This window comes from Barbatula barbatula (genome assembly GCF_947034865.1).
Source record: "Barbatula barbatula genome assembly, chromosome: 1".
Classification (NCBI taxonomy): domain Eukaryota; kingdom Metazoa; phylum Chordata; class Actinopteri; order Cypriniformes; family Nemacheilidae; genus Barbatula; species Barbatula barbatula.
Genome location: NC_136766.1, coordinates 11,311,839 through 11,334,850, shown reverse-complemented (window position 1 = coordinate 11,334,850; position 23,012 = coordinate 11,311,839). Strand labels below are relative to the sequence as shown.

Sequence of the window (23,012 nt, the reverse complement as noted above, 5' to 3'; positions counted from 1 at the left end):
TTTATCTTCCCCAGGATTGTTTCACTGTTGGAATAGTGGTTAAGCGAGGGAAGTTTGTGTTGCATATACTTCTTGCATAATGCAGGTTTTTAAGAAAGAAGTGATAGAAAAAGGAATGGGGGCCTGTGCCCCCAGTAGAGCTTTAGGTCTAGCAATGCCCTTGATATCAGATAAAACAGATAGATAAGAGACCGTCATCACAATTTGTTCACACGTCTGCAAGCAGCTAACAGAATGATTCTGTCACGATTCAGTCTGTGTTCCCCAGTCTTTTGGACTTTCAGTTTGTAGTTTTGATTGTTTGCTTTCCTGTTTCCTGTGTAGTTCTTTTATTCATTGGTTCTGTGTTTATCGTTGCCCCAGGTGCTTCTTGTCGTCTCGTTTTTCCAGTGTTTTTAAGCCCTTGTGTTTCAGTTGTTGTTTGTCAGTCGTTGTTGCATGTTGCCCCTTGTCTCTGGTCACATATTTGGGATTACCTTGTTTTGTTTTGTCTTAATAAATATTTACTGCATGTGGATCCACTGGCTCGCCTGCCATTCGATACAGATTCAACTTCGCAGAAGTGGATGGATGGGGAGTAAATTATTCTTTCATTGTGTTGCTCTTTATGCATGAAGTAGAACTGCTCAGTCGCAGAATGATTTCATTGTAATTCAGCCGCTCTGGTGGGATCAAGTGGAGCAATTTGCCAGGAGCTGAATGAGATAAAGGTACAACAGTGTCAAACTTCTTGAGGCCGTAATACCATATAATGGTCTCATCTCTGTTTGCCGTCTTTTACAACCGCGCCCCTGGTATAATTTCTCTATGGCTGCTGCGCACTAAAATGCTGTCTGATCATTTATTTTCAATTAACTCGGCCGATCAAACTTAGCTCTCAGTTTCGTAATCTGTTAGCCACGGTGAGGCTGGAAGATGCCCCGCAGCAGAGGGGAGTAATTACAGGCAGATTGGCCACTGCTGAGAGCCAATGACACAAAGCATCTGTGTGATGAGCTGTATGCAGGATGATAATACTCATCAGGGTCTCGCCACATGAACTCACCACACACTCGCTTTACGTAATGCTTTGAAGACAGGTAAACCCAAGAGTTAGAAGCAGTGGCGTCTTGTTCTTTATTTATGTTGGGGTAAAGTTGAATGGCTGAATCCGATAGAAGTGCATTGTTTGATAATTTCATATCGATCAAACATCCATTAAAACATCACATCACAAAAATGAACTAAATGTATTGAATATTTTGCAATCACAAATAATCAAAGCAAAGTTCTATAATTCTTTATAATGTACAGATGCATAAACATATTAAATCTTTGACTGACTCGTCAGTAAAGCGCCCTTGAAATGATGCGTAACAGTCTATCATTTGATAAAACTGACTTTCCTGCCAAGCTCCGGCTGTTCATAAATGAACTGATTGTCATCTGAAAGTTTTGTAAAAGTATTTCACAAGTTTCTAACCATTCTGATTTACTCTTCGTGGAGCACTTTAACCATATTACCATGTAAACCAATATAAAAACTGTATATGAATACAGAATGTGCCTCATGTTTGATCATTGTCATCCACAGATTTCTTTCTTTTACAATCATTGAACAAAATCATTATAACTCAGTATATAGAGTCAGTCTCATATTAAAATAATGGCCTACATTCACCAATTCAGCCTTCATCCTCATCTGCAAAAATTAAGGACGGGAATGAGAATACATCTTTTCATTAAAGTATTAATAACAGGCAAGAGCTTAATACACTTAATAACAGGGAAGAGTGTGCATTTGCTTTGTTAATGCAAATGTTTTCTCCTAAATTATGTTCACCATGTGTTAACATCTATTTTAAAATGTAGACTTAAAGGGATAGTTAACCCAAAAATTCTGTCACCGTTTACTCTCTTATTAACCGAACAAATGTGTTACCCATTGAATTGACTCACCCTCTTATCAACGAACAAATGTGGTGCCCATTGAATTGCACTGGTTTTGTGTCTGTACAATAGAAGGGAATTGGTACCACCATCTTTCAGTTACCAACATTCTTCAAAATATCTAATTTTGTATTCTGCGGAAGAAAGAAAGTCAGACAGGTTTGAAATGACAAGAGGGTGATTAAAGGATGACAGAATTTTCAACACTAGATTTAAATACTGTTGACATGTTAAAATTTTTTGAAACATGTATTTTAAGAGAATTGTTGATCAAGCAATGCCCCTAATAAACAACCCTGATTATCCTTTTTAAAATAAAGGTTCTTAAAAACAATTATTTTTCTTTACTTTTTAGAGTTAAAAAAACTTTTTCCAGTACAAAGGTTCTGTGGATACCTAAAGGTTCTTAATGGAATCACACTGTAAAACTTTACTGTAGTTTTTCCAGCAGGTTTGCCAGTAACTTACTTCGTTATGTACTTTCCAATGAGTAGTGTTTTCAATTACTTAAATCAAAATTAAAAACACTTTGACTTTTGAGATTGAAAATGAGCAAGAAAAGACTGGCATTAGCACAGCAACACTGCAAAAAAATGACATTCGTCCTAAGCATTTTTCTCTTGCTTTCAGTAAAAATATTTACAACTTCTTAAAATTAAAATACATTTACATAACAAGAAAAGTGACCTAAGATATTTAGTTTTATTTTATGAAAGAAATTATATAAACTAAGTTTACGCTTTAAACTAAATTGTACATGAAATGTACAGTAAGTTACTGGCTTACCTGCTGCGAAATTACAGCAAAGTTTTACAGTGTAAAATTCAAAGTTTTACAATCTCATTCCCCAGCAATACGTTGGACAGAATTTCCATGAAATGCAATTTCACTGTGCTTATATTCTTTTTGGCAGTTGGCACCTTGGTTCTTACATTAGATTACAGGGTGAGATACTGGCAACCATCAACATGCTGAAGTGGCGTTTCACCATTGAAGACTAGTAAGTGAGGAGGTGAAATATGTATTAATGGAACCACTCCTATGTGGCTAACAGCAGTAAGCAATCAAGTAATTCATATGCTTTTTCCTCTCTGATGGGTGCCACCAGCTGTGTCTGTGCTGCTTAGAGTGATGACAGCCCTTGGATGCCAGTTTGGGTGTGATTAAAAGCACTACCTCACAAAATGCCAGCTTGTGTGATTTTCTTCAGGAGCAATCACAAACTCTATTTTTGAGATTGACTGTGAACGTGCCAAAAAGCAATAGTTAAGTTGATTCATTGCAAATAGGTTGAGTCTGGATATCAGTTTTACTGTACAGAATTTTTTTTCCTTTATTGAACCTAACGATTTGGAACAAGCAAGTATGATCAAATGGTTTTATGGGATTAACGGCCTTAAATCAAAATGAAAGTATGGAAAAAGAAATGGGTGGGAGGAACAAAATGAATGTTTTTGTGTTTAATTAGGAAATTATCATTCACTGTATGGTAATTAAAGCGGGTACTGGAGATCCTCTCAGCTGGAAGTTAACTAAAACACACAATTACAGGAAACCACTGTAATTTCTGAAGGGCATATCGAAAACTACTCACTGCTCAGAAGCTTTTTGTGGACCTCCTGTTGGGCAGAAGACTACTCCACTATTGTTATCATAGGCTTGCTTTTGTCATTTTCAACATATAGGCTTGATTGCTAACTGCATCTTGGTACGCTTTTGGAAAAAAAAGCCTGTAAAGGTTGTGAACAAACAAACACTTGCTTTTGTAGGTCCTGCATACCATGCAACTGACTCAGCCAGAACGGTTGCAGTTTCTCTAAAGATTTACGGCTGAAGCATTTCGTTTTCTGCTGACAAAAAACAAGTTGCATTCCCTCAAAATGTTTGTGGAACTGCCATGAAACGAGTGGTGGGAGGATTTAAATCACAAATATGCTATTAATCCTTTGAAGTGCTTGCTCTCAGTAGCTGAAGCAAGGACTTTTTGACTTATATTCTTTTGAAGTGGATTTCCATATACTCTCATCGCAGAAGTTACTGTATACTATATATTTATACCTATATGTGTTCCAAATATCCACAAACAATGATAACATTGTGATACGATATATTTTTTGTTTGCTTTAAAGCTTTGACAAAACGTCAGAACAATATTCAGTTCTATAAAATCAAATAAAAGAAGTTACTAATTTGCAAGTTTTGTTGTGGGTGTGATTTCATTGAATAATTGTTTAACAGTTTAATGCGTTGTAATGCAAATGGGGCGATTGCAGAAGATTAGTATAAAGATTGTATATAGATTATATATAGTATATACTGTAGGCTACTCCCCCCACACATCTCTTAAAATGGACAATATAAGAAAATTGAATACATTAACCTTTCCTGCCTTTGTTTTTATTCTACTGCTTGATACTTCAAAATGAGGCAAAAGTGGTCATCTATGCAGTCTAGCAGCCATGGGGCCAATTGGACTTGATGTCTAAATAAAACACAATTCTCTGTTTCAAAAAAGTCACTCAAAATAGCAAATAAAATACATTCTTTCAAATGGAGAGGATTGTTAAAGTAGTTGTTTTATCAGGAAACGCACATCCAAGCGACAAAGACCTTCTGTAGTCATCATGGAGTAATAAAGGGTCACCAGCAGTGCTTTTTAGGAGGTTAAAACCACCCAGAATTTCATCAGCCATTTCAAATAGCCTCACAATAGTATGGTGCGGTGTTAGAAGTGCCTTCTCCAGAGAGAAAGATTCTTTCTCTTTTTTGATACGTTACATTGTACAGTATATAGTCTGTATCACTCATTATGAACCATCTTGCATCGAAAGCATCCTGGCTGTCACAAGAGAAACTCTTGGATAAACCGTACAACTAATCCGAGGCTACAGCTCTCATAAATGATTTATTCTCAATGAAGCAGGATGAGAACAACACTCTCAGATGCAAGCGTAACCGAAGCAACAGACGTTTCGGAGTCAAGACGATAACTATTGAATTATCACAGAACATGTTAATTGTGTAATTCAATATGCACTCACATTGGTGTATGAAAAATGTACATACCCATGCATGCGTGGGTGCCGTATGCATACTCAGGACATACTGTAATGTAATATAATGTGACCTGTATGTTCGTTCATCTATATTGTACTAACAATGACTATGAAAACAAAAGAGTTTCGAACAAATGAAATTATCCACAAGTAATGCATTTTTTGGTACATATATTCAAATCACATACACTTGAGAAGAGCCATCTGACTCCCTTTTTCTTCTGCTATAATTTATTAACAACATGAATTTGGTGAGGCCTCATGTCCCATGTCATGGAAAAATGTCCATTCATTTTATACTAAAAGAATATCGCATTGTGCGTTTGCATACTGAAATGTCAGTCATACTACTCATTTCACATGATGCATTTTCACATACCACATGGATTTCAACTGCTGGAAATGTTAAGTCTAGTTGTGAGGGTAGTACAGATGTTGCGCATGCTCAGTTGGATCACTGATGCTCAGTCTTGGAACCCATTTGGGAACACAGTTTTTCCAAGCACTAATTTCATTGTTCATATTGCTTCTGAGCTTTGTGGCTGGGGGAATACCCATAAACACTTGACAACATTCACATCTCATCAGCGCTGCCCTTAAATCCCCTACCATTTTCCCTGTGCTCCAAGAAGAAACCGGCAGACACGGTTCCTGGAAATTGTGCTTGTATAGTTTTCATGCTCCACTATGCCCCTACTTTAATTTCCTTTTCAACATTTGATTATCTAACATAAATAAATGCCTAAAGCCAAATACTATATTTAATGACTTAACCTAGAAGCCTGTGGAATTAGCCTTGATATACTCCACTTAATATCCCACTAAAAAATAATGTTAAAAAATGCACTCCTTCATTGACTGCATTACAAAGATCTCAGGGATACTAGAAGACTATGAATGTCCTTTTAAAACATGCCAAGAGTTGGGCTTGAAACATGGTTGCCAAGAGCAAATATTGATTTTTTTCTCTTCACACTGTGGGCAGCTCCGGCAGTGACAAGTTCAGGCCTCACCCACGCTATGCAGGGCCGTATTATCCAATTGGAATTATGGGCACAGGCCATTCTAATAATGAAGGATAGAAATTTGGTAAAGAAAGACCTGATTAACATTATATAAAAAATCACTATTATCAAAGAAACGCCACCAAATACATGTAAAAAAAAACTTACCTTTTGAAATTTTAAAGACAACCATGAGGGTATTCTAATTTAGCCTATAGATTATATTTACAACAATAAAGTTAACATATTTCAGTTTCCATTGCCAGTTCTGACTAAACAAATCAACAACGGCAATTTTGGCTATATTCTTTCACACAGCCTTTGTCTAGGTAACCATATGAATATTTACAGACGAAATGTGTTTATACATTCAAACAATCGATAACAGTGACAGGTTATTGGAAAGGCTGCTTTGTACTCATTTAATTCAGGAGTCACCTGTCGAATGTGCTGCTTCTTCCTGCCTCTCACTGAGGTGATCCCTGCACGGGAAAAAGAGACCTTGCGCTCGTTGGACAGCACTTGAATTTTCCCACTGAATGAAAGCTTTATCAGAAAGTTGCTGGATATTTAGCTTTGTGCTTCTCCTGAACAAAAGCTGCTAAAGGGCTTGTAAAAGATACTAAATCAGGAAACAGACATGCGTACGTTAGAAACACTGTTTTGTGTGCGTATTTGGATATGGGCAGGCCAGAGAGAATTGAGAATTCTCAATCCGGGCCTGACGCTATGTAAAAACTACTGTGTGTGATTTAAGTGAATCAGCCACATGTCCTGTTCAAAACATGTCCTCCCCAGACCTTTTTTTCTCACACGCTCATAAGCGACTCTATCAGCGCATCCCTCATGAGATGTCTGTCTCCTTTAATTTAGATTTCTATCCAGCCTCCCTCATCCCCCTGTGACTCCACACATTGTGAGTGCTGGGTCGTTTCCATGCATGTTGTTTTACTTTCATTAGTCTTGTTCGCCTCCATTCCCATATTTTTGTGAAAGCACCCAGATGCTGAGACTGTGCAGGCTCCATGAAGCAGTGACAGCCACATTTTAGTAATGCCTGGCTTCATTCTGCTTCCTTCAAATGAAGCTTTCTCCTGCTAATAATATGTTGGCAAGAGGAAGCATCTCTTCTTCAAGGGAGATTACATGCTTCAGAGACGGGTATGCCTTGGTAAGTGGTGTCATCCAGAGATTATGCCACTACATGTGCATGTCAGTTGATAAACGAAGTAGCTCATCTGTGCATGCCGGATAAAACATCCAATTTAAACGAACCATAGGCCAAAAAATAAATTTACTGTCGCTAGAATGTATAAACATTGTGGAGCGATGGAGCAACCTGTAAAGCGGTAAGTTACTATAAGAATTGTATTGTGCCCTAAAGCAGGTTAGCACTGAGCTGTAATGAGATTAAGTAATTTTGTTTTGAAAGTGTCTAAGCTTGTGAAAGCAGAGTGTATTTAATCATTTAGTGCATGTTTTGTTCTGCCTGGTATGTAAAAATGGATGTTTACTAAAGAAGTCATTTGTTGGCTTCCTATATTTGCATGTTTTCAGGAAAACAACATGTTTGTGAATAGTAAGTGACATAGAAACTGTCTTAACGGAATTTACTCTCTAAAAAAGAAAGAGGCTTAAAAGCTTCTTTGAACAAGGCTGGGCACCAGTTGGAACGCCGGCTGGACAGGGCTGGAACCCGTCTGGAATGGCGGTTGGACATGGCTGGATGTCGGTGGCTGGGCAGCACTCTCTGGCTGCTGGGCTGCACTCTCTGGTGGCTGGGCAGTGGACTGGGTCACTGGCTGGGACGCTGCTGGCTGGGTCCGTCGCGGTCCCCAAAAAACTCACTCCTCTCTCGCTTGCCTAGACGGCTTGCATCCGAGGATGGAGCAGCGGGGTCTGAGATGGAGTGTCTGGAGGGCACCAGGGTAATAGTGACCATCCTGAGGACGCATCCTTCCGGAATAGCCTCCAAGTGGGTCGTTGAGCCGGGATGTGCCGAGGCCCTGGGCGGATCCTGATTCACTGTGTAGTGAACAAGGTCAGGGGCCTCAGCATCTGCATCTCCGACTGGGAGAGTGGCTTGGTAAGGCAGCTGTTTAAAATTGCTTTCAACTCCTCCTCGCCGAATCAAAACTAAAAACTTCCACAAGGGGAATAAAACAAGTTCCAAGTAAAATGTAAATGATAAATCCAACATACGAGGGGAACACAGGAACAAGGTACTCCGAGAGGTAATCCACTGGCAAGATGGGAAGGAAAACACAAAGCGATGAGGGTCCGGTGGGCCTCTTATATGCTGTAGCGATCTGACCGGAGCTCTTCTAAGCGTCTTATGACCGGTGACCCAGGGTTTGGATCTGGATCTTTTTGACAGGCTTTGGTTGCTGCACCTATGCGGGAGGACTGGCTAGAGGATGGTCTGCTTGAAAGCCGAAAAGGGAACCAGTGGCGAGTGGTGAAATAGTTGGAGTCTTCAGCGAAGTGCAGGTTATGGGGAGCCTAGACTTGTGGGCGTCGGAGATGCGGTTAAGCTAAGAGGGTGGGTATGGTTAGATGGGAGACTGTAGGTTGAATATGTAGATGTAGTGTCCTCTTTTCGATTGATCGGTTTTGCTGGGCTTGATGGAATAGGAGATTGTTTCAGTGTCTATAATGGAAAGGTCAGAGATGGTTGGTAGAATTTTGGGGTTTAAAGTTGAAAATGGTGTTAAGTTCCGAGGATCTGAGGAAGCTAAAGAAGCCGAGTGTTAACATGGATTGATATGGTAGCCTTGAGGTTTAAATGCATTTAGTTGATGACTCCAGGGTGAGTGGTTGTCTAGGCTGAGCTCTTTAGATGCCTTGATGGGTTTCGATGTCTGAGAGCCAGGGATCAGTTCGTGAAACATTTTAATTCCTCATAGGTACCCTGTAATTGAGCTGGCTGGAGGCTTTAAGTGGTGCTGAGGAGCTGAGGTCCATGGCATCGGAGCGGCGGATGCCAGTGTGAAGGGAGGGTGGCCCTGAGGAAGAGCGAGAGGAGATAGGGAGGTGGCCAGAAGAGCCGTAAGCGGAAGCAGCCTCAGGCGTAGGTCAGTTCCTTGGGCAAAGGTGGAAATAAACGGAAGGTGGCCGCCGGAGCCATGTGCGGAGGTAACCACACACTTGGGTCGGCTCCTTTGGCAAGGACTAATGTAAGGTCTGGAGGGAAGGTGAACTGGGGCCTGCACCGTCAGCAGAGGCAGCCTCATGCTGGAGTTTGACGGAGGGGCAGCAGGCCATGGGCAGGGTGGAGAATTAAAAGGGGAGGAAGGAAAGGGCTAAAGATAAGTCTGCCCTACCAGCGGAGGCGTGCTCGCGATGCTGAGGCGGCTTATCTGTCGGAGTCATCCACGATTAATGATTCCAGATTTAAAATTTGCAGCTGGTGTCATGAGCCAGAGATGCAGTTGTTTTCGGGTTGGCATATGAGAGACGATGGAGATCTATACTGCGTACCGCTGTTGTGTTGTGCTAGCAGCGAGCCAGCGTTAAACAGCGAGCAAGCATTAGTTGCGAGTTAATGTGCCGGCAGCAATTGCAACTGGGAATGGACGAGTGCAAAGTAAACAAAAACGTATACGGAATCACTTCCTGAATTTGCGGGGAAGGTAAAGTGGAAATGTTGCTTGTATGGATCAGGCCTGCGGGCCTGCTGGAGTGCATTTAAACTCCTTAGGATCCCTTGAATACCTTACGTCCACCCTGTACCAATGAAAACCTTCTTAGAGTTTGTTCTCATTTAGGAATAGTTTATCAAAACAACTGTGTAAAGCAAACAAGCTGCTGTGTTTGGGTGTGCGTTTATGAGCAACGCTGCGAAAAGTCAGAGAGAGGTGGCTTGACTACTTATAGGCTGTAGGATGATAGCTGTGATTGTTCATCGCAAGCCAGCTGAGTAAATTATCTGCACGTGCTCCTCCCGAACTTTGTTAATAAAACATCATTTAAAATTTCAATATGCATTGTAGTTAAAACAATTCAACTTCAGATATCCCAATGTCTTAAGTGTTTTATTTACATGCGTATTGCTTCAAATCAAATTGCTTCAAATTATCACTTCAGTTATGAGTGAAAGAAGGGTGGCATCACTCCAGAAGATTTGCCAACCCTATGCAGTCACAAAACAGTTTCTATCCCAGATTTAATATTAAAGGCCTTATCTATTATTCACTCATCTATTTAAGATAAGCGTTTGTTTATCTGAGTTCTGCATCACTACCAGAAATAAACAGGCAGATTCACACACTTTGCAAATTCACTCCATGTAATGCATGTCAAACGTCACTCCGCTGGAAAAAAGCATTAACTCTAGAATGCAGTAAACAGCTGTCTGGGAGTATTACTCTCTGCTTGTGCCAAACTGTGTTTGTCAGAGGTCAGCCTGAGGGAGTGGCTCGCCCAGGTTGAAACAGTCCGTAGAAAGATGACAGAGGTAATTACCACTGCTAAGTTTTGAGGGTCCCATGTTTATGCTCACAAACCAACAGCAATGGCAAGGTCTTTGACTTGTCTGTCAGGCATCACCATTGTTTTTTAGATCTGCCCTTAAGCAACAGAGCCGAGCAGTGCATCACAGATGACACAGCCTCCTTTCTGAATGGCTGCTGAGGGAGAGTATAGGGAGGAGGAAGAAAAAGCGATGGTCTCGATAACCAGTACAGCCTCCGGGCATAGCGGCAGTATGTTATGAGAGTCCTCCAGCAAAGCGGGCACCAGCCACTCTGCCTTTTCCACTGCAGCAGATGTCACCACAGGGTCGGTTGAGCTGGAAAGACACATGAGCCAAAGTCCTTCCCTGAGCTGTGATACAGATGCTGAAAGAAGGGTTTCCAGCGCTGTTTAATTATGGTGTAAATGCTTGTGTGTTGTTAGCAGGCTTGGAGCGAAAGGTTACAGGCTATTCTGAAATGGAGCACAGTGCTTCAACCCAGCGGCGCTGGAAAGTCCAGGGGAAACGTTCATCAGTCACCCCGGTCTGTCGGTGGAGATGAGAAATGGATCAGAGTCCGGATAGAAATCACATGAGAAGGGGTCACCACAGACTCAGAATATTGAAATAGCAGTGTTGTTGTATTATTACATTGCCTTTTAACCAAATGACCTACCAAATGTTTCATGGTGAAACTGAGTTATTTTCTCCAAAGATTGTGCACCAGATTTGCTTGCGTAGGGATTGTAGCCCACATTGAGCAAAACACATACATTTTAGAAATGTATCCATGTCTTGCAGCTGCCCTTCGGCTGTGTTGTGAATTGGGCATGTAGATAAAAACTGTTACCTTTTCCTTACCCTGATTGTATATTCATAATTTAAGATGGCATGTCGAATTACACAGTAAGCTTACTTCTCACCCTTATAAAAAAGGAACCATGATTCTATTGCAGTAGACAAACAAAAAAAACATGGTTACTGTAGTAAAACCATGGTTTTGCCAATGGTAATCATTATACCAAAAATCATGGTAACTACACTTTTACCACAAAACATGGTTAATTTTTGTAAGGTCATGTAACGATAAGTACCTGCAATTTGTGTTTTAAAGAGATATGTCGATAGGGAGGCAAGAGTTACAGACTACCTTTACAGAAAATAAAAAATTCTAAATTTTTACTGACAACAAAAATGTTTAAGAGGTCTAATCCTTTAAAAACTTCATTTTAAACCCACTTGTGTCTCCAGAATGAATCATTTTCCCATTCTATTTTAGTCTATGTCAATACTTTTAAATACAACCCCTGCATGATATCATGCCTCTCAATAGTCAAGCCTTTTAATAAACGCTGGTGATCCCAGGCCGCTGTGAATATCTTCCTTTCATTATCCATGACTTAGCGTGTGACATGTCAGTTAGAAGTTCCTACTGGCTTATATAATTCAGTCTCTGTCCACTGAAAATTGCACAATCCTGCTTCAGTTGTCTGTGGACTGTTGACGTGTTCACCTGCTCCGCTGAGGCATATCTCACAATGAATCTTTCAGGATGAACCTCATAACTGTCCCCTCACTTTAACCCACTGAACACCACATATCATTGTTTCAACTAACAGTGCAGTCTTTGTCGTGTTTTCTCAGGGGTTTCCTTTCCACCACTGATATGTCATGTCCTACATTTAGGAATTTAGCACTATAACTGATAACAGGACAATATGAATTTTTTGCCAAAAATTATTTCCATGTACCGCTGGAGATCATTTTATGTATTTATTCGAGCAGCCTGCATGCTCAAAGATGCCAAAACTAATTTGGAATTCATGAGGAAGTCTTCACTTTGGCTTCCTGGTTTAGAATGCAAAAGGACATCACAGGGCACACTGTGGCTATTCACTCACTAACACTAGTGGAATACTTTCAGAGAATCTATATTTGAAAATTCTATATTGTATGAAATATATAATATATATCATACAGTATACTTGCAAATCTTACTGACATCACTATTATTGATACACAATTTAAATGCAGCACATTTTGTATAATATGCACAATTTATCGGCACAAATGAAGTCATTACACAGCAAGAGTTAGAATTCACTTATAATTTAATAATTTAATTTAATTCAATAATTTTATTATTTAATTTAGTAGGCCTAATAATAAGGAGCCAAGACATGTTACCATAACATGAAAAAAACAAGTTACCCCAAAACATTCTACACAAGACAAACAGAAAAGGGAAGCAGGAGCAATACAGAAGTACAAAATAACAGTCAACATTGAACAAAGTGCTTCGTATGATATGCATTTGTAATTTATAATGTAGCCTATTTTCTGCATTTATATATGCATCTCTGTTATACAGCGTAGAAAATAGAATTTATGTTTAGCTTCTTGCTACAAACAGGATAAACAATTCTTTATTTCTTTCAGTAGGAAAAAAAATGTTTTAAAGTTACATTTTTCAAGCACAAAATATTTTTGTCACAGTTATCTTCAGTTTGGTTTAGTCTTCTGTGTTCATTATTACTTAATTTGTCCCTCACCTGATTCTGTTTTACCTGATTATGTTCCCCTTGTGTATTTAGGCCTGTTTCTTAGTTTGTTATCTGTCTTTGTTTATGTCTACGTGGTGTACTTATGGTCCTTGGTTCTCTTTCCTGTGGGTTATTAAGTACCTTTTTGTGGACTTCTCCGTTGTTGTGTGCGTTTTATAGCCATCCTGTGACAATTATTTAACTGTATTTCGTGAATGCCTTCCACCTTAAAAGCTCATAAATAGCCTGAGCACCAAACAATGAATTGTGCACATTTTGAAATAAATGTAACCCTGCAGGACTTCAAGTAGAAAACTGCAGCAACATGAAGAGAAAAGTGTGCATGGCACATCCCCATATAGAAATCAAACAAGACAGTGCAAGATGGAACATTCATCCACAGTGAGAAATATAAACATGTTATTTGTTGAAAAGGGGTGCTTGTATGGGAAAGAGTTCAATGTCATTACTTCTGACTGAGGGAACCGCTCGAGTAATATGCGGGCAAGCACGTGAGCAGGGGACAATGTGGTACAGCCTAATGGCGACAGGCATTCCCAGTAGAGCTTCCCGGAGTACTGAGGTGGAACAAACCAGAGGCTAAAGGTGCTTTATAACAGCTGACTGTGGAAAGGCTATGAAGAATTGTTCATAATGAACTTCACTTTTGTCATCCTGTGCATCTGTGGTCCGCATCTTGGCCATTTGTTCTGAGCTAAACTAAGAGCAAATCCATGTTTCTTCCTTCCAGATTAGTTTGCATGTAGTTAGACCAGGCAGGAACCAAAGTACCTCTTAATTGTTATGCATCACATGTTGATTATTTAGAATTTCCTCAGGCATAAACAAAGCAAAGGCTACATTTGCATGGGTCTGGTGATTGATCACCACGCAACAAGAATTCTGTCCCCATTCACATCACACACGATGTTTCATTTGCGACCCCTCCTCTGAAAACCATAAGTCACCTTGTGTCATTGCATGATGGCTTCTATGACGGAACAGTAAGCTGAGAGCCATTCGCCTCATCTGCCGGAGCCCGGCACATTCAGCAGTGTCTCTGTAGTTCATGTGCTGATCCCATTAGTTAAACAGCATGGAATGAAAAGTGTCTTGAAGGGAGAGAGTGACTCACCAACCTAACCCTTTCCGTCTTTTCCCATTATTGTGTGATGTCACAAAAACACTTACATTTCTGAGCTCATGGGAGGTAAAGAGGTCCTCACCATTCTGCCAACATGTTCTTGTCTCTATGTGCATTTGTATGTGTGTTTGTGCTTGTGTGTGTCCTGAGAATAGAATCAAGGAGCACTTACTTAGTAAGTAACAGAAGATGCTTGACAGTGAGTCTAAAGATAGTATCTGTAAGATACAAAAATCAATAGACCCACATACTGGAAACCATTTAGAGATAGCCTAAAAATGGAGAGACTCATTGTTAACAACACAAACAGTGATATCTCACCCACAGAGTGCACCAGGTTACGAGATAAATAAACGAGGGTTCTTTTATTTACTGAAACCAAAACCATTAAAGGTATAGTTCACCCAAATATGAAAATTCTGTCATGAATTATTCACTTTCTTGTTGTTCCAAATCTACCAAACAGTTCTTGGACCCATTGACTATCATAGTAGGAAAATTACAGTGAGTCATTGATTTGATGTGCAAAACTGTTTAGTTATAAGCATTCTTTCAAATATCTTTCTCTGTGTTCATCAGATTTGGATCAACACAAAGGTGAGTAAATGATGACAGAATTTAAATTTGTTGGGGTGAACTATCTCTTTTATATATTTATCTTTATTGAAATTAAATAAAATATAGGCGAAATATTATCTATAATCTAACTAAAATTAATCCAAACAAAAAGTTTAATTTGTTGCTTTGCAATAAACTAATATATGTTTAAGTTGACTGGAATTAACTAAAAACTAAACAAAAACTGGAATAAAATAAACCTAAATATTAAAAATTAAATTAAATGACAAAAACACACAACTAAACTGCTAAAAAAATGAACTAAAACTAATATGAAAGCTCAATCTAAATATTAATAAAAATGAACTAAAATAACTCACGAAGATGTCATGTTATTTCATGTAAACATTTACACTTTTTTATGTTTAAACATTCATAATAACCACTTTTTGATCTAAAAAGTATCATATACATTACAGTTAGTCAGAGACGTCGGCAAAGTATATACGCATCATATTCTATAGTTCAGTTTACCCCAGCACTGTAACTTGCCACTTAAAGAGCGTTTATAAGCTTTTAGCATAGATGTATATTGCCTCTACAACATCTGATAGGTAAGAAGAGGTAAAACCACTTATACGCCATGAGGAGATAGACAAGCAAGGGCGCACAGAAGAGCTATTCTGTTCCAGTTCATTGCAGGTATAAAAAACCTTGAACCACATTAGTATTCTTGATGTTAGCAATGAATTCTCTTTTTTCAATCAGTAGCCGTTCAAGGTTTTATACAACTTCACGGACCACCCCAGGGACTTTATCCTGGCCAATCGTTGACATACTTGACATGAAATGCATTGAAGATCAATGGTTTCTGGCATAAAAGGCAGACACGATTGAATTCCCAAGCAAATATACTTGATCCTCTCAGGACAGGAGATGTGTTGGTAACCTACCAAGATGCTCTTGGGCATTTGTAACTAAACTTCTTTGTCTCATGAGGATGTTTTCATATTTTTAATCCAACCCATGTTGTTTCAATCCAGCACTGTGGATAAAAATATCCAATGATTTTCTATTTTTTCTCAGTTCACTGAGCAATAACTCAACACAATCCATTTTACCTCAGACTCCCACAGAAACGCGCTCTCAGACACAGAGATCCACTCACTCACACTTACCCAGCTACATAAAATTACGGGTTTCATTTCCCAGGTGTGAGATAGAGACTCGTGTGACATCACTGCTTCTGAGGGCTAGCAATGGTTAATTTAATGTGCCTCAAAAATATGAAATTGACAGAGACTGAGTTTACTCAGCTGGAGAGAAGCACTTTTCAAGGTAATACATAAAAACATGTTATCAAAAAGCACTTCAGTGGTAACGAACTTGAGCGCCGCTGAGCTCAATCAATAGGAACCCCAATAGGTGCTTTATGATACTCTATATTGTATGGCTGGTGCTCAAAGGCGTTGCATTAAATTCAGCGTGTAAGGATAGTATTCGTGACATTTCAAAAGCTAGATATCAAACCACATATAAGACAAAATGGTGCAAAATGGATCGTTACAAAATCATATTCTGCCATTTAGATACAATGCCTCAGTTTACCTCCATTAGAGGGCGCTCTGTGGAGGAGCCAAGTGGCGGATGGGCTTAATTAAGCCTGTGTTAAAATCATGCTTGCTAGCTAAGGGAATTGCAATGCCATTGTACAGCGAAGATTTTAGCTGTTCGGTCTTTAGGGTCAAAAAGTAGGCCAAGATAAGTACCTATAAAAAGTTTAAACGCTAAGAGAATCTCCTGCTACCGAAAGATGCTTTCACTCGATGTCAAAAAGGTGGTACTTTTTGATGTAAGAATGAGACATTTTTCTTAAATATAGTATATGAAATTTTACAGCATCTAGGGGCGAGGTCGGGAATTGCATGTCGTCACGTTTTCGCTTCTTCGCCAAAGGAGATATTTACAGTCCATTTAGGGCTACTTTAGAAACAACATGTTGAATACCATCGAGGGGACCTGTGGTGTATGTAGATAGAAATAGCATACACATAACGCTTCATCATGTAAGGGAGTATACACCTCTGAAGACATAGTTATGTATATTAAATTGCATTTCTATTAATAGATAATAGAAATTACACACAGCACCATTAAAGGAACAATAATGTCATCATGTATTCACCTTCATGTTGTTCACCAAACCTGTATATGAGTCTTTCATATCTTGAACACAAAGACAACATTTTGATAAAAGTCTCAATGGTTTTGTGTGTCCATATAATGAAAGTCAATGGTTGAGAATGTTGTTTTAGTTAATGTCCTTAAAATATATGTTATTGCAGAAGAAAGAAAGTCATACGAGAGTGAGTAAATGACTGAATTTTCATTTTTGATAGAATGTTCCCTTATGAATATTTCTTGCTTTTCACGGTTGCTGTCAATAGCACGTACAGGTGCTTCTAAAAATAATCATTAGAAGGTCACTGTTGTTAATTTGAGGCATTCTGGCACAAGGGATTTGGCGGAATTTTTATACAAAAATAAAATCATGTGAACCCTGTTGGCTGAAAGAAGATATAAGTGACCTATTTCTAAATGATAATTTCTCACTGTTCCACATGAGAAATGTTCAAGATGGCCCTATCCCTCCAGGCTCTGAGATGGACTGCATTGTTACATGAAAGAACAATATTTAGCCTCTATATTTCAGATGACGCTTCAGCTTCGGTGGGAATAAGCAGCCTGCAGGTTTTAATTATACTGCACTGCATTTATAGAAATGTATTCATTTTAAGCAACTAGGTGAGTACTCACACAGACCCATTTTAAGCTGGTGAGGGACCAGATGAATTGTTGATCAATGTTTTCCTCCTGCTTTAAAAGGGAGAAATTATTAAAGACATGAAGGGTGAATGCTGAAATGCTGCCCCCTGCTGTACAGTGTTCATGCCTCATTTTGAAAGATCTGTTAAATATGAGATTCCTAAAGAGGTAGTTCACCCAAGGAAAATGGTTTCATCATTTTTTATCCTCATGTCATTCAAAAGCTTTATTTGACTCTTTCTCTAGAACAAAAAAATTTAATTTTAAGTTTTTTTTGCTGTGCCCATACAATGGAAGGGAGCAAAAAACTCATATTGCTGGCAGGTGTGATGCAGCCCGTTGAAATTATACTGATTATAATGTAGAAGCATTACACATTTGGTTTGATCCTTCATTCAGAGAAAACAAGACATTCTCACTTTATAAACTGTATGCTTCATAGTAGGACTAAAACCTTAAAGTTTAAAATCTAAGTTTAGAGTACGCTAAGTTTGTTCTTCATATATCTAGCTCTCGTGAAGGTGACTTATGTGAAAGTTAATCCATTTCTAATGTTGAAACACACTCGAATGGCATCCGACCGGAACCAAATCCTTATGATAAGTCTGGTCATCACACTACAATATTTGACAGTGGGCTTCACTTTGCTCAGATGATCTCTACATCTCTGTGGTATATCTTAATATCTATGTGACAACAGTATCTGTCGCCACTTCACTGCCACATGACATAAATTGAAACCTCCTTCTCAGTGAATCAATACCTTCCTGAATTCTCAAGGGTGAGGAAACAATTCAAGGTCACGCTAAATGAAACTGCACCTTTACCCTTTTTTGCATAGACAAATGTTTTAATTCATGTTTTTGAATCACTTTCATTTTATTTTATTTTATTTTTGACACCAGGCCTTAACGTTGGTTTGATCTAAAATCTAAAATAGATAATAAATGTGTTATTAATCGAATTTCTTCGTATAGTAGTTGTAGTTGTTGTTGCTATAGCCTACAGAAACTGATTTATTGATTGTAATTATGCCTATAAATAAAACGTGTTGGCACTGACGCCTCTTCCTGGCACGTCACAGCTGGATTATGAATATTGACACATGCACTTTCAGTTGGACACAGTCAAGTGCCGCTTATGATGATGGGATGCTTCACCCGTTGTTCTGCCATGCCAGTTTCACTTTACTATCATAAGTAAACATATTTGCCGCTGGACATCTGAAAAACACTAATGAAGCGATGCAAAACGTTTTCATTTTTAATCGCTGAGGATCAAATCAATCTTAACAAAGTTTCCACCCGTTACCTGTTGATATACTGGTGCACTTCAGCAAGTAAGAGCAGCAATATGAGCTCTCAGAATTCAGCCACGGAGCCTTCCTGGACAATCGGACCTTCAGAACAAGGGATAAGCGAGATTCTGCACATGCAAAAGGACAGCGTGAGGTTCGGCAGGTCAGCCCCTCCGGACGTGAATAAGCGCAATGAGATCCTGACGGCACCGACAATAATCACACAGCGCCGGGTGTCGCATTTCCATCACCGCATGTCTGTGTACAGCACCACCCGTCCCATACTCACCCGATCCTTCTTTCAGGGACGCGTCTATAACTTTCTGGAGAGACCGTCGGGTTGGAAATGTTTTGTGTATCATTTCACAGTGTAAGTATATTAACTGTGATTTTCAACACAAGGAATGAAAAATAGCTGTTTTGTGTGAAGTGTTTGAAAGTAACAATGAAGCTGATGGCTCTAGATAACTTTTTGCTGAAAATATATGTGCAGCTTAAAAAATTAAATAGGCTACAACATATTGCACGCATAAACAAAATTTTATCATAAAAGTCGCTTGCGTGTTGTCCTTTTGTATTATTTTCAAAAACCATAGGCTATGGCATTCATAATTTATTAGAGACATATGTGCATGATGGTGCGTACTGTATAAACTGAAAGAAAACTGCAACAGGATGCGTTTGTTTTGCAATTCCCCAAATAAAAGGACACAGACTCTCTTTCATGCTCTGTCTGTATCTCTAGCAGAAGAGGATGTGATAGCGCAGCTAAACTTGGCTGCAGGGGTGGCTCTCTTCAGCAGGGGCCCTGTGGGTTTTGGTAACCCTGTGACTCAGTGGTGTTGGGTAGAAATGTCAGCACAACATGAGAGTGTGACGGTGACAGGAATGGCGGTTGACTTACTTGTTTTTTATTATTAAAAGAATGATGAATCACCTGAAGATTGGACGGATCATTGTATTCTGTAATTAACTGGTTGCTTGTGATTTTGAAGATGGGCTTTATCTGAAGTGATTTACAGAGCACTGATATTCAAGATAGACCTTATGGAGCAATATGGAGTTAATTGCCTCGCTTAAGGGCACAACTGGGCTTCTCTATTCATAATTCATGCCCAGCTCTTGCCTTACCTGCCCAGGGCCTTAACCACTAGCCAACTGTTAGCCGTGGCAAGAAATTGAAGAATCTATCCCGAATAAAAAGAAGTGTCTTTCTTCTTGTGGGTAATTGAGAGCGTAGGAGGCAGGCTAGGTTAGCCAAGAACATGCACATGCTTATCACTGCTTCAAAGGTTGTGGGGGAACGACACTTGTCGTCAAAGTGTGACCCCTGTTTGTGAACAGGTGCACATGCTGTTTGTAAAACTAGTAATTGGTGGTCAGTACATGTTTAGGGTTATCTGTGCGATAGGTGGTCGTGTGAAATGCCCCTCGCTGTCAAGCAAGGTCTGGACTGAGCTCACTGGGTGGCCAAAGACAGCAGTGACATGTAGAACAGAGATAAAACAATAGAGGAGAGGATAAGAACATCCAGATTGGTCACTAAAAAAATCAAGTTACAAAAAAGTGGAGTTTGCATGTTTGCGGAGCAAATAGGAAGTTCAATTAATCCCCACATATAATGTATATTAGTGATGTAGACCATTTCAGGGGTTAACATCTCTGCGTAGTTAACGGTTCTATAGTGTTGAATTTGAAATAAAAAGGTCGTAAGTTTGAATCCCAGGAAAGATATTTTCTGCATAAATGTATTGGATGCACAATAAGTGGCTAGGTGAAAACATCTAATGCATAAAACATGACGCGAGTATAAACATTTTCAGACCTCCAGGTTAAGAACTGTGAATTTCAAAGGTTTCTGCAGGTATACGACTTATTGAATGGACTGATGCATGTTTAAATCTTCGCATTAAAACACAATCTAATTCCTCTGATTGCCATGGATGAGATTACCTGTAATTGCTGAGAGGAACACAGTCATTTGCCGCGTTTATTATCCCTGACTAACCACTGCCGATTGGCAGATCAATTATTTTAGCCACTAAACCCCGGCATCAGTGAGCTGATGAGGAGCCGGATGGTGCGGTAGCCTCCGGCATGTTTATTGACCTGCGTCTCTTACAGGCGGCTTATGGCAGGTTCAAGGTCATTCAACGGTATTGATTTCATTTAAAGATGGATACTGTTTGCCAACTAGCAATCTAACCCCAAGGTTATGTTTGCATGTTCGTTTATGTCTCTGGCCCCTCCCACTAAATTTGTGATGACAGACAACAGCTGGGTTCTGTCTATTGGCAGCAGCTGGGCTTCATACCTCTTGGTGCTTTATTTTTGTTGCTAACAAAGTCAGACTAATGAATTATTGAGATGAGCGGTTGCAGAAGTTGAACATCACCGCCATGAAAATTAGCAAATTAACTGACTAAAAAGACGGAAAAAATGTGCTGCATTCAATATTCAATTCAATAAAAAAAATCTATAGCGCTTTTCACAATCTGCATTGTTACAAAGCAGCTTTACAGGTGAAAATAACGAACCGAAAAACACAAAAAAGGTAAAACACAGTACATGGAGTTTATATCTAATGTCAGCAGTCTCCCGGTGGTTTATTTAGCATATTTTGCATTATGCTTGGCTGAAAAGATGCTTCTTTAATCTAGATTTAAATTGGGCGAGTGTGTCTAATCCTCGAATAGTGTCGGGAAGGATATTCCAGAGTTTAGGTGCTACGTATGAGAAAGCTCGACCCCCTTTGGTGGATTAAGTTATTCTAGGTATTATCAAAAGTCCTGCGTTGAGATCGCAGAGAGCGTGATGGGTTGTAGTGTGATAGAAGCTCTGTTAGGTAGGTAGGGGCTAAACCCTTTAAGGCTTTATAAGTGATTAAAAGAACTTTAAAGTCAATACGATACTTAATGGGTAGCCAGTGAAGGGTTGATAACATTGAGGTTATGTGATGGTATTTTCTGAACCTGGTTAGAACTCTGGCAGCTGCATTCTGAACTAACTGTAGTTTGTTTATTGACGATGCAGTACAACTACTAAGTAGTGCATTACAGTAGTCAAGTCTTGAGGTCATAAATGCAATAAACTTTTGCAACATTTCTAAGGTGGAAAAAGGCTGTTCAAATTGAGATCAGACTATTTTTATTATACACCTTTTTACATTCAGATATAACGTTTTAAATATAATTTAAATTTTTGATTTCCATCGGTTATTTGAATTATTTTTAATCATGATGTTTTTTCTGTTTTATCCGGAAAAGCCATTATCAAGGTTTAAGGCGTTTGAAGGAGAAATCATGTGGTTTGGAGCTAAAGTTTGTCCCTGTCAGATTAATAGCATGGTTGCGTGTGAACAAACACACTTATCTCTTCAAAAGAACACTACTTTATCTTTAGTCTTTGGAGTAACAATAAAGCCTTTGTTGGTACATACTGCGCATACAAATGATGACCTTGTAGTGATGTGCTTAACCTTACACTGTTACAAAGTTTTACCTTTTTAAATACACTGAAAACTCAGCTATCAGCTGTTACCATTGACAGAATTGAAACCAATATTGTTTTCTCCACAAATTAGTTTAAAAATATGTATTGCCTTTTAGTAGGCCTATAGATATTCACACGCGCAAAAACAAATCTTTGCTGTGTGAGTCAATGTGAGTCAATTCTGTAGTAATCTTCTTTGCATTTTCCTTTTATGTGTTATGTAATAATAGTTGATCAACCATAAAGAAACACAAGAAAAAATGTGTACCCTATTTGTCTAAGAAATATTTTTTATTGCATCACTCTTTCATAGAGATATTAAAATTGCACTTCATCTTTTCCTTCTGCAGATTTCTCATTGTGCTGTCTTGCCTGGTCCTCAGTGTGCTGTCAACCATTGACGAATATCAATCATTGGCTAATAGAACACTGTTCTGGATGGTGAGTTTCACTGCTTTAAAGTTATTTGTTAAATCAAAGTGTGTTTGTTCTGTGTAATGCAGATGTAGGTTAGTATTGCACTGTCCAGCAGAGGGCGTCAGTACGTACATTTTCATGTTCTAATGTCGAATTTAAGGCCTGAAGACCACAGGAAGAATGATACTTTTAAACATTTTCTGAAATAACTCCACACCGTTTATGTTACATTACCCTAGATTAACCAAAAATAATGCTTTGTTGTCTATAATGGCAGCCAGTACTTGCAGCAA

General features: G+C 39.0%; 1 protein-coding gene across 1 annotated transcript in view; it reads left to right on the top strand.

Moving 5' to 3' along the window:
* Positions 1 to 18,866: 18,866 nt before the first annotated feature.
* kcnq1.1 (potassium voltage-gated channel, KQT-like subfamily, member 1.1) overlaps positions 18,867 to 23,012 on the top strand; it is a gene marked incomplete at its 5' end in the record, with an annotated part of 29,700 nt that continues 25,554 nt past the window's right edge. Inside the window, 3 exons of the mRNA XM_079463883.1 lie at positions 18,867 to 19,149; positions 19,556 to 19,664; positions 22,653 to 22,743. Of these exons, the coding sequence (XP_079320009.1) occupies positions 18,867 to 19,149; positions 19,556 to 19,664; positions 22,653 to 22,743 (483 nt within the window). The remainder of the gene's footprint in view (positions 19,150 to 19,555; positions 19,665 to 22,652; positions 22,744 to 23,012) is intronic.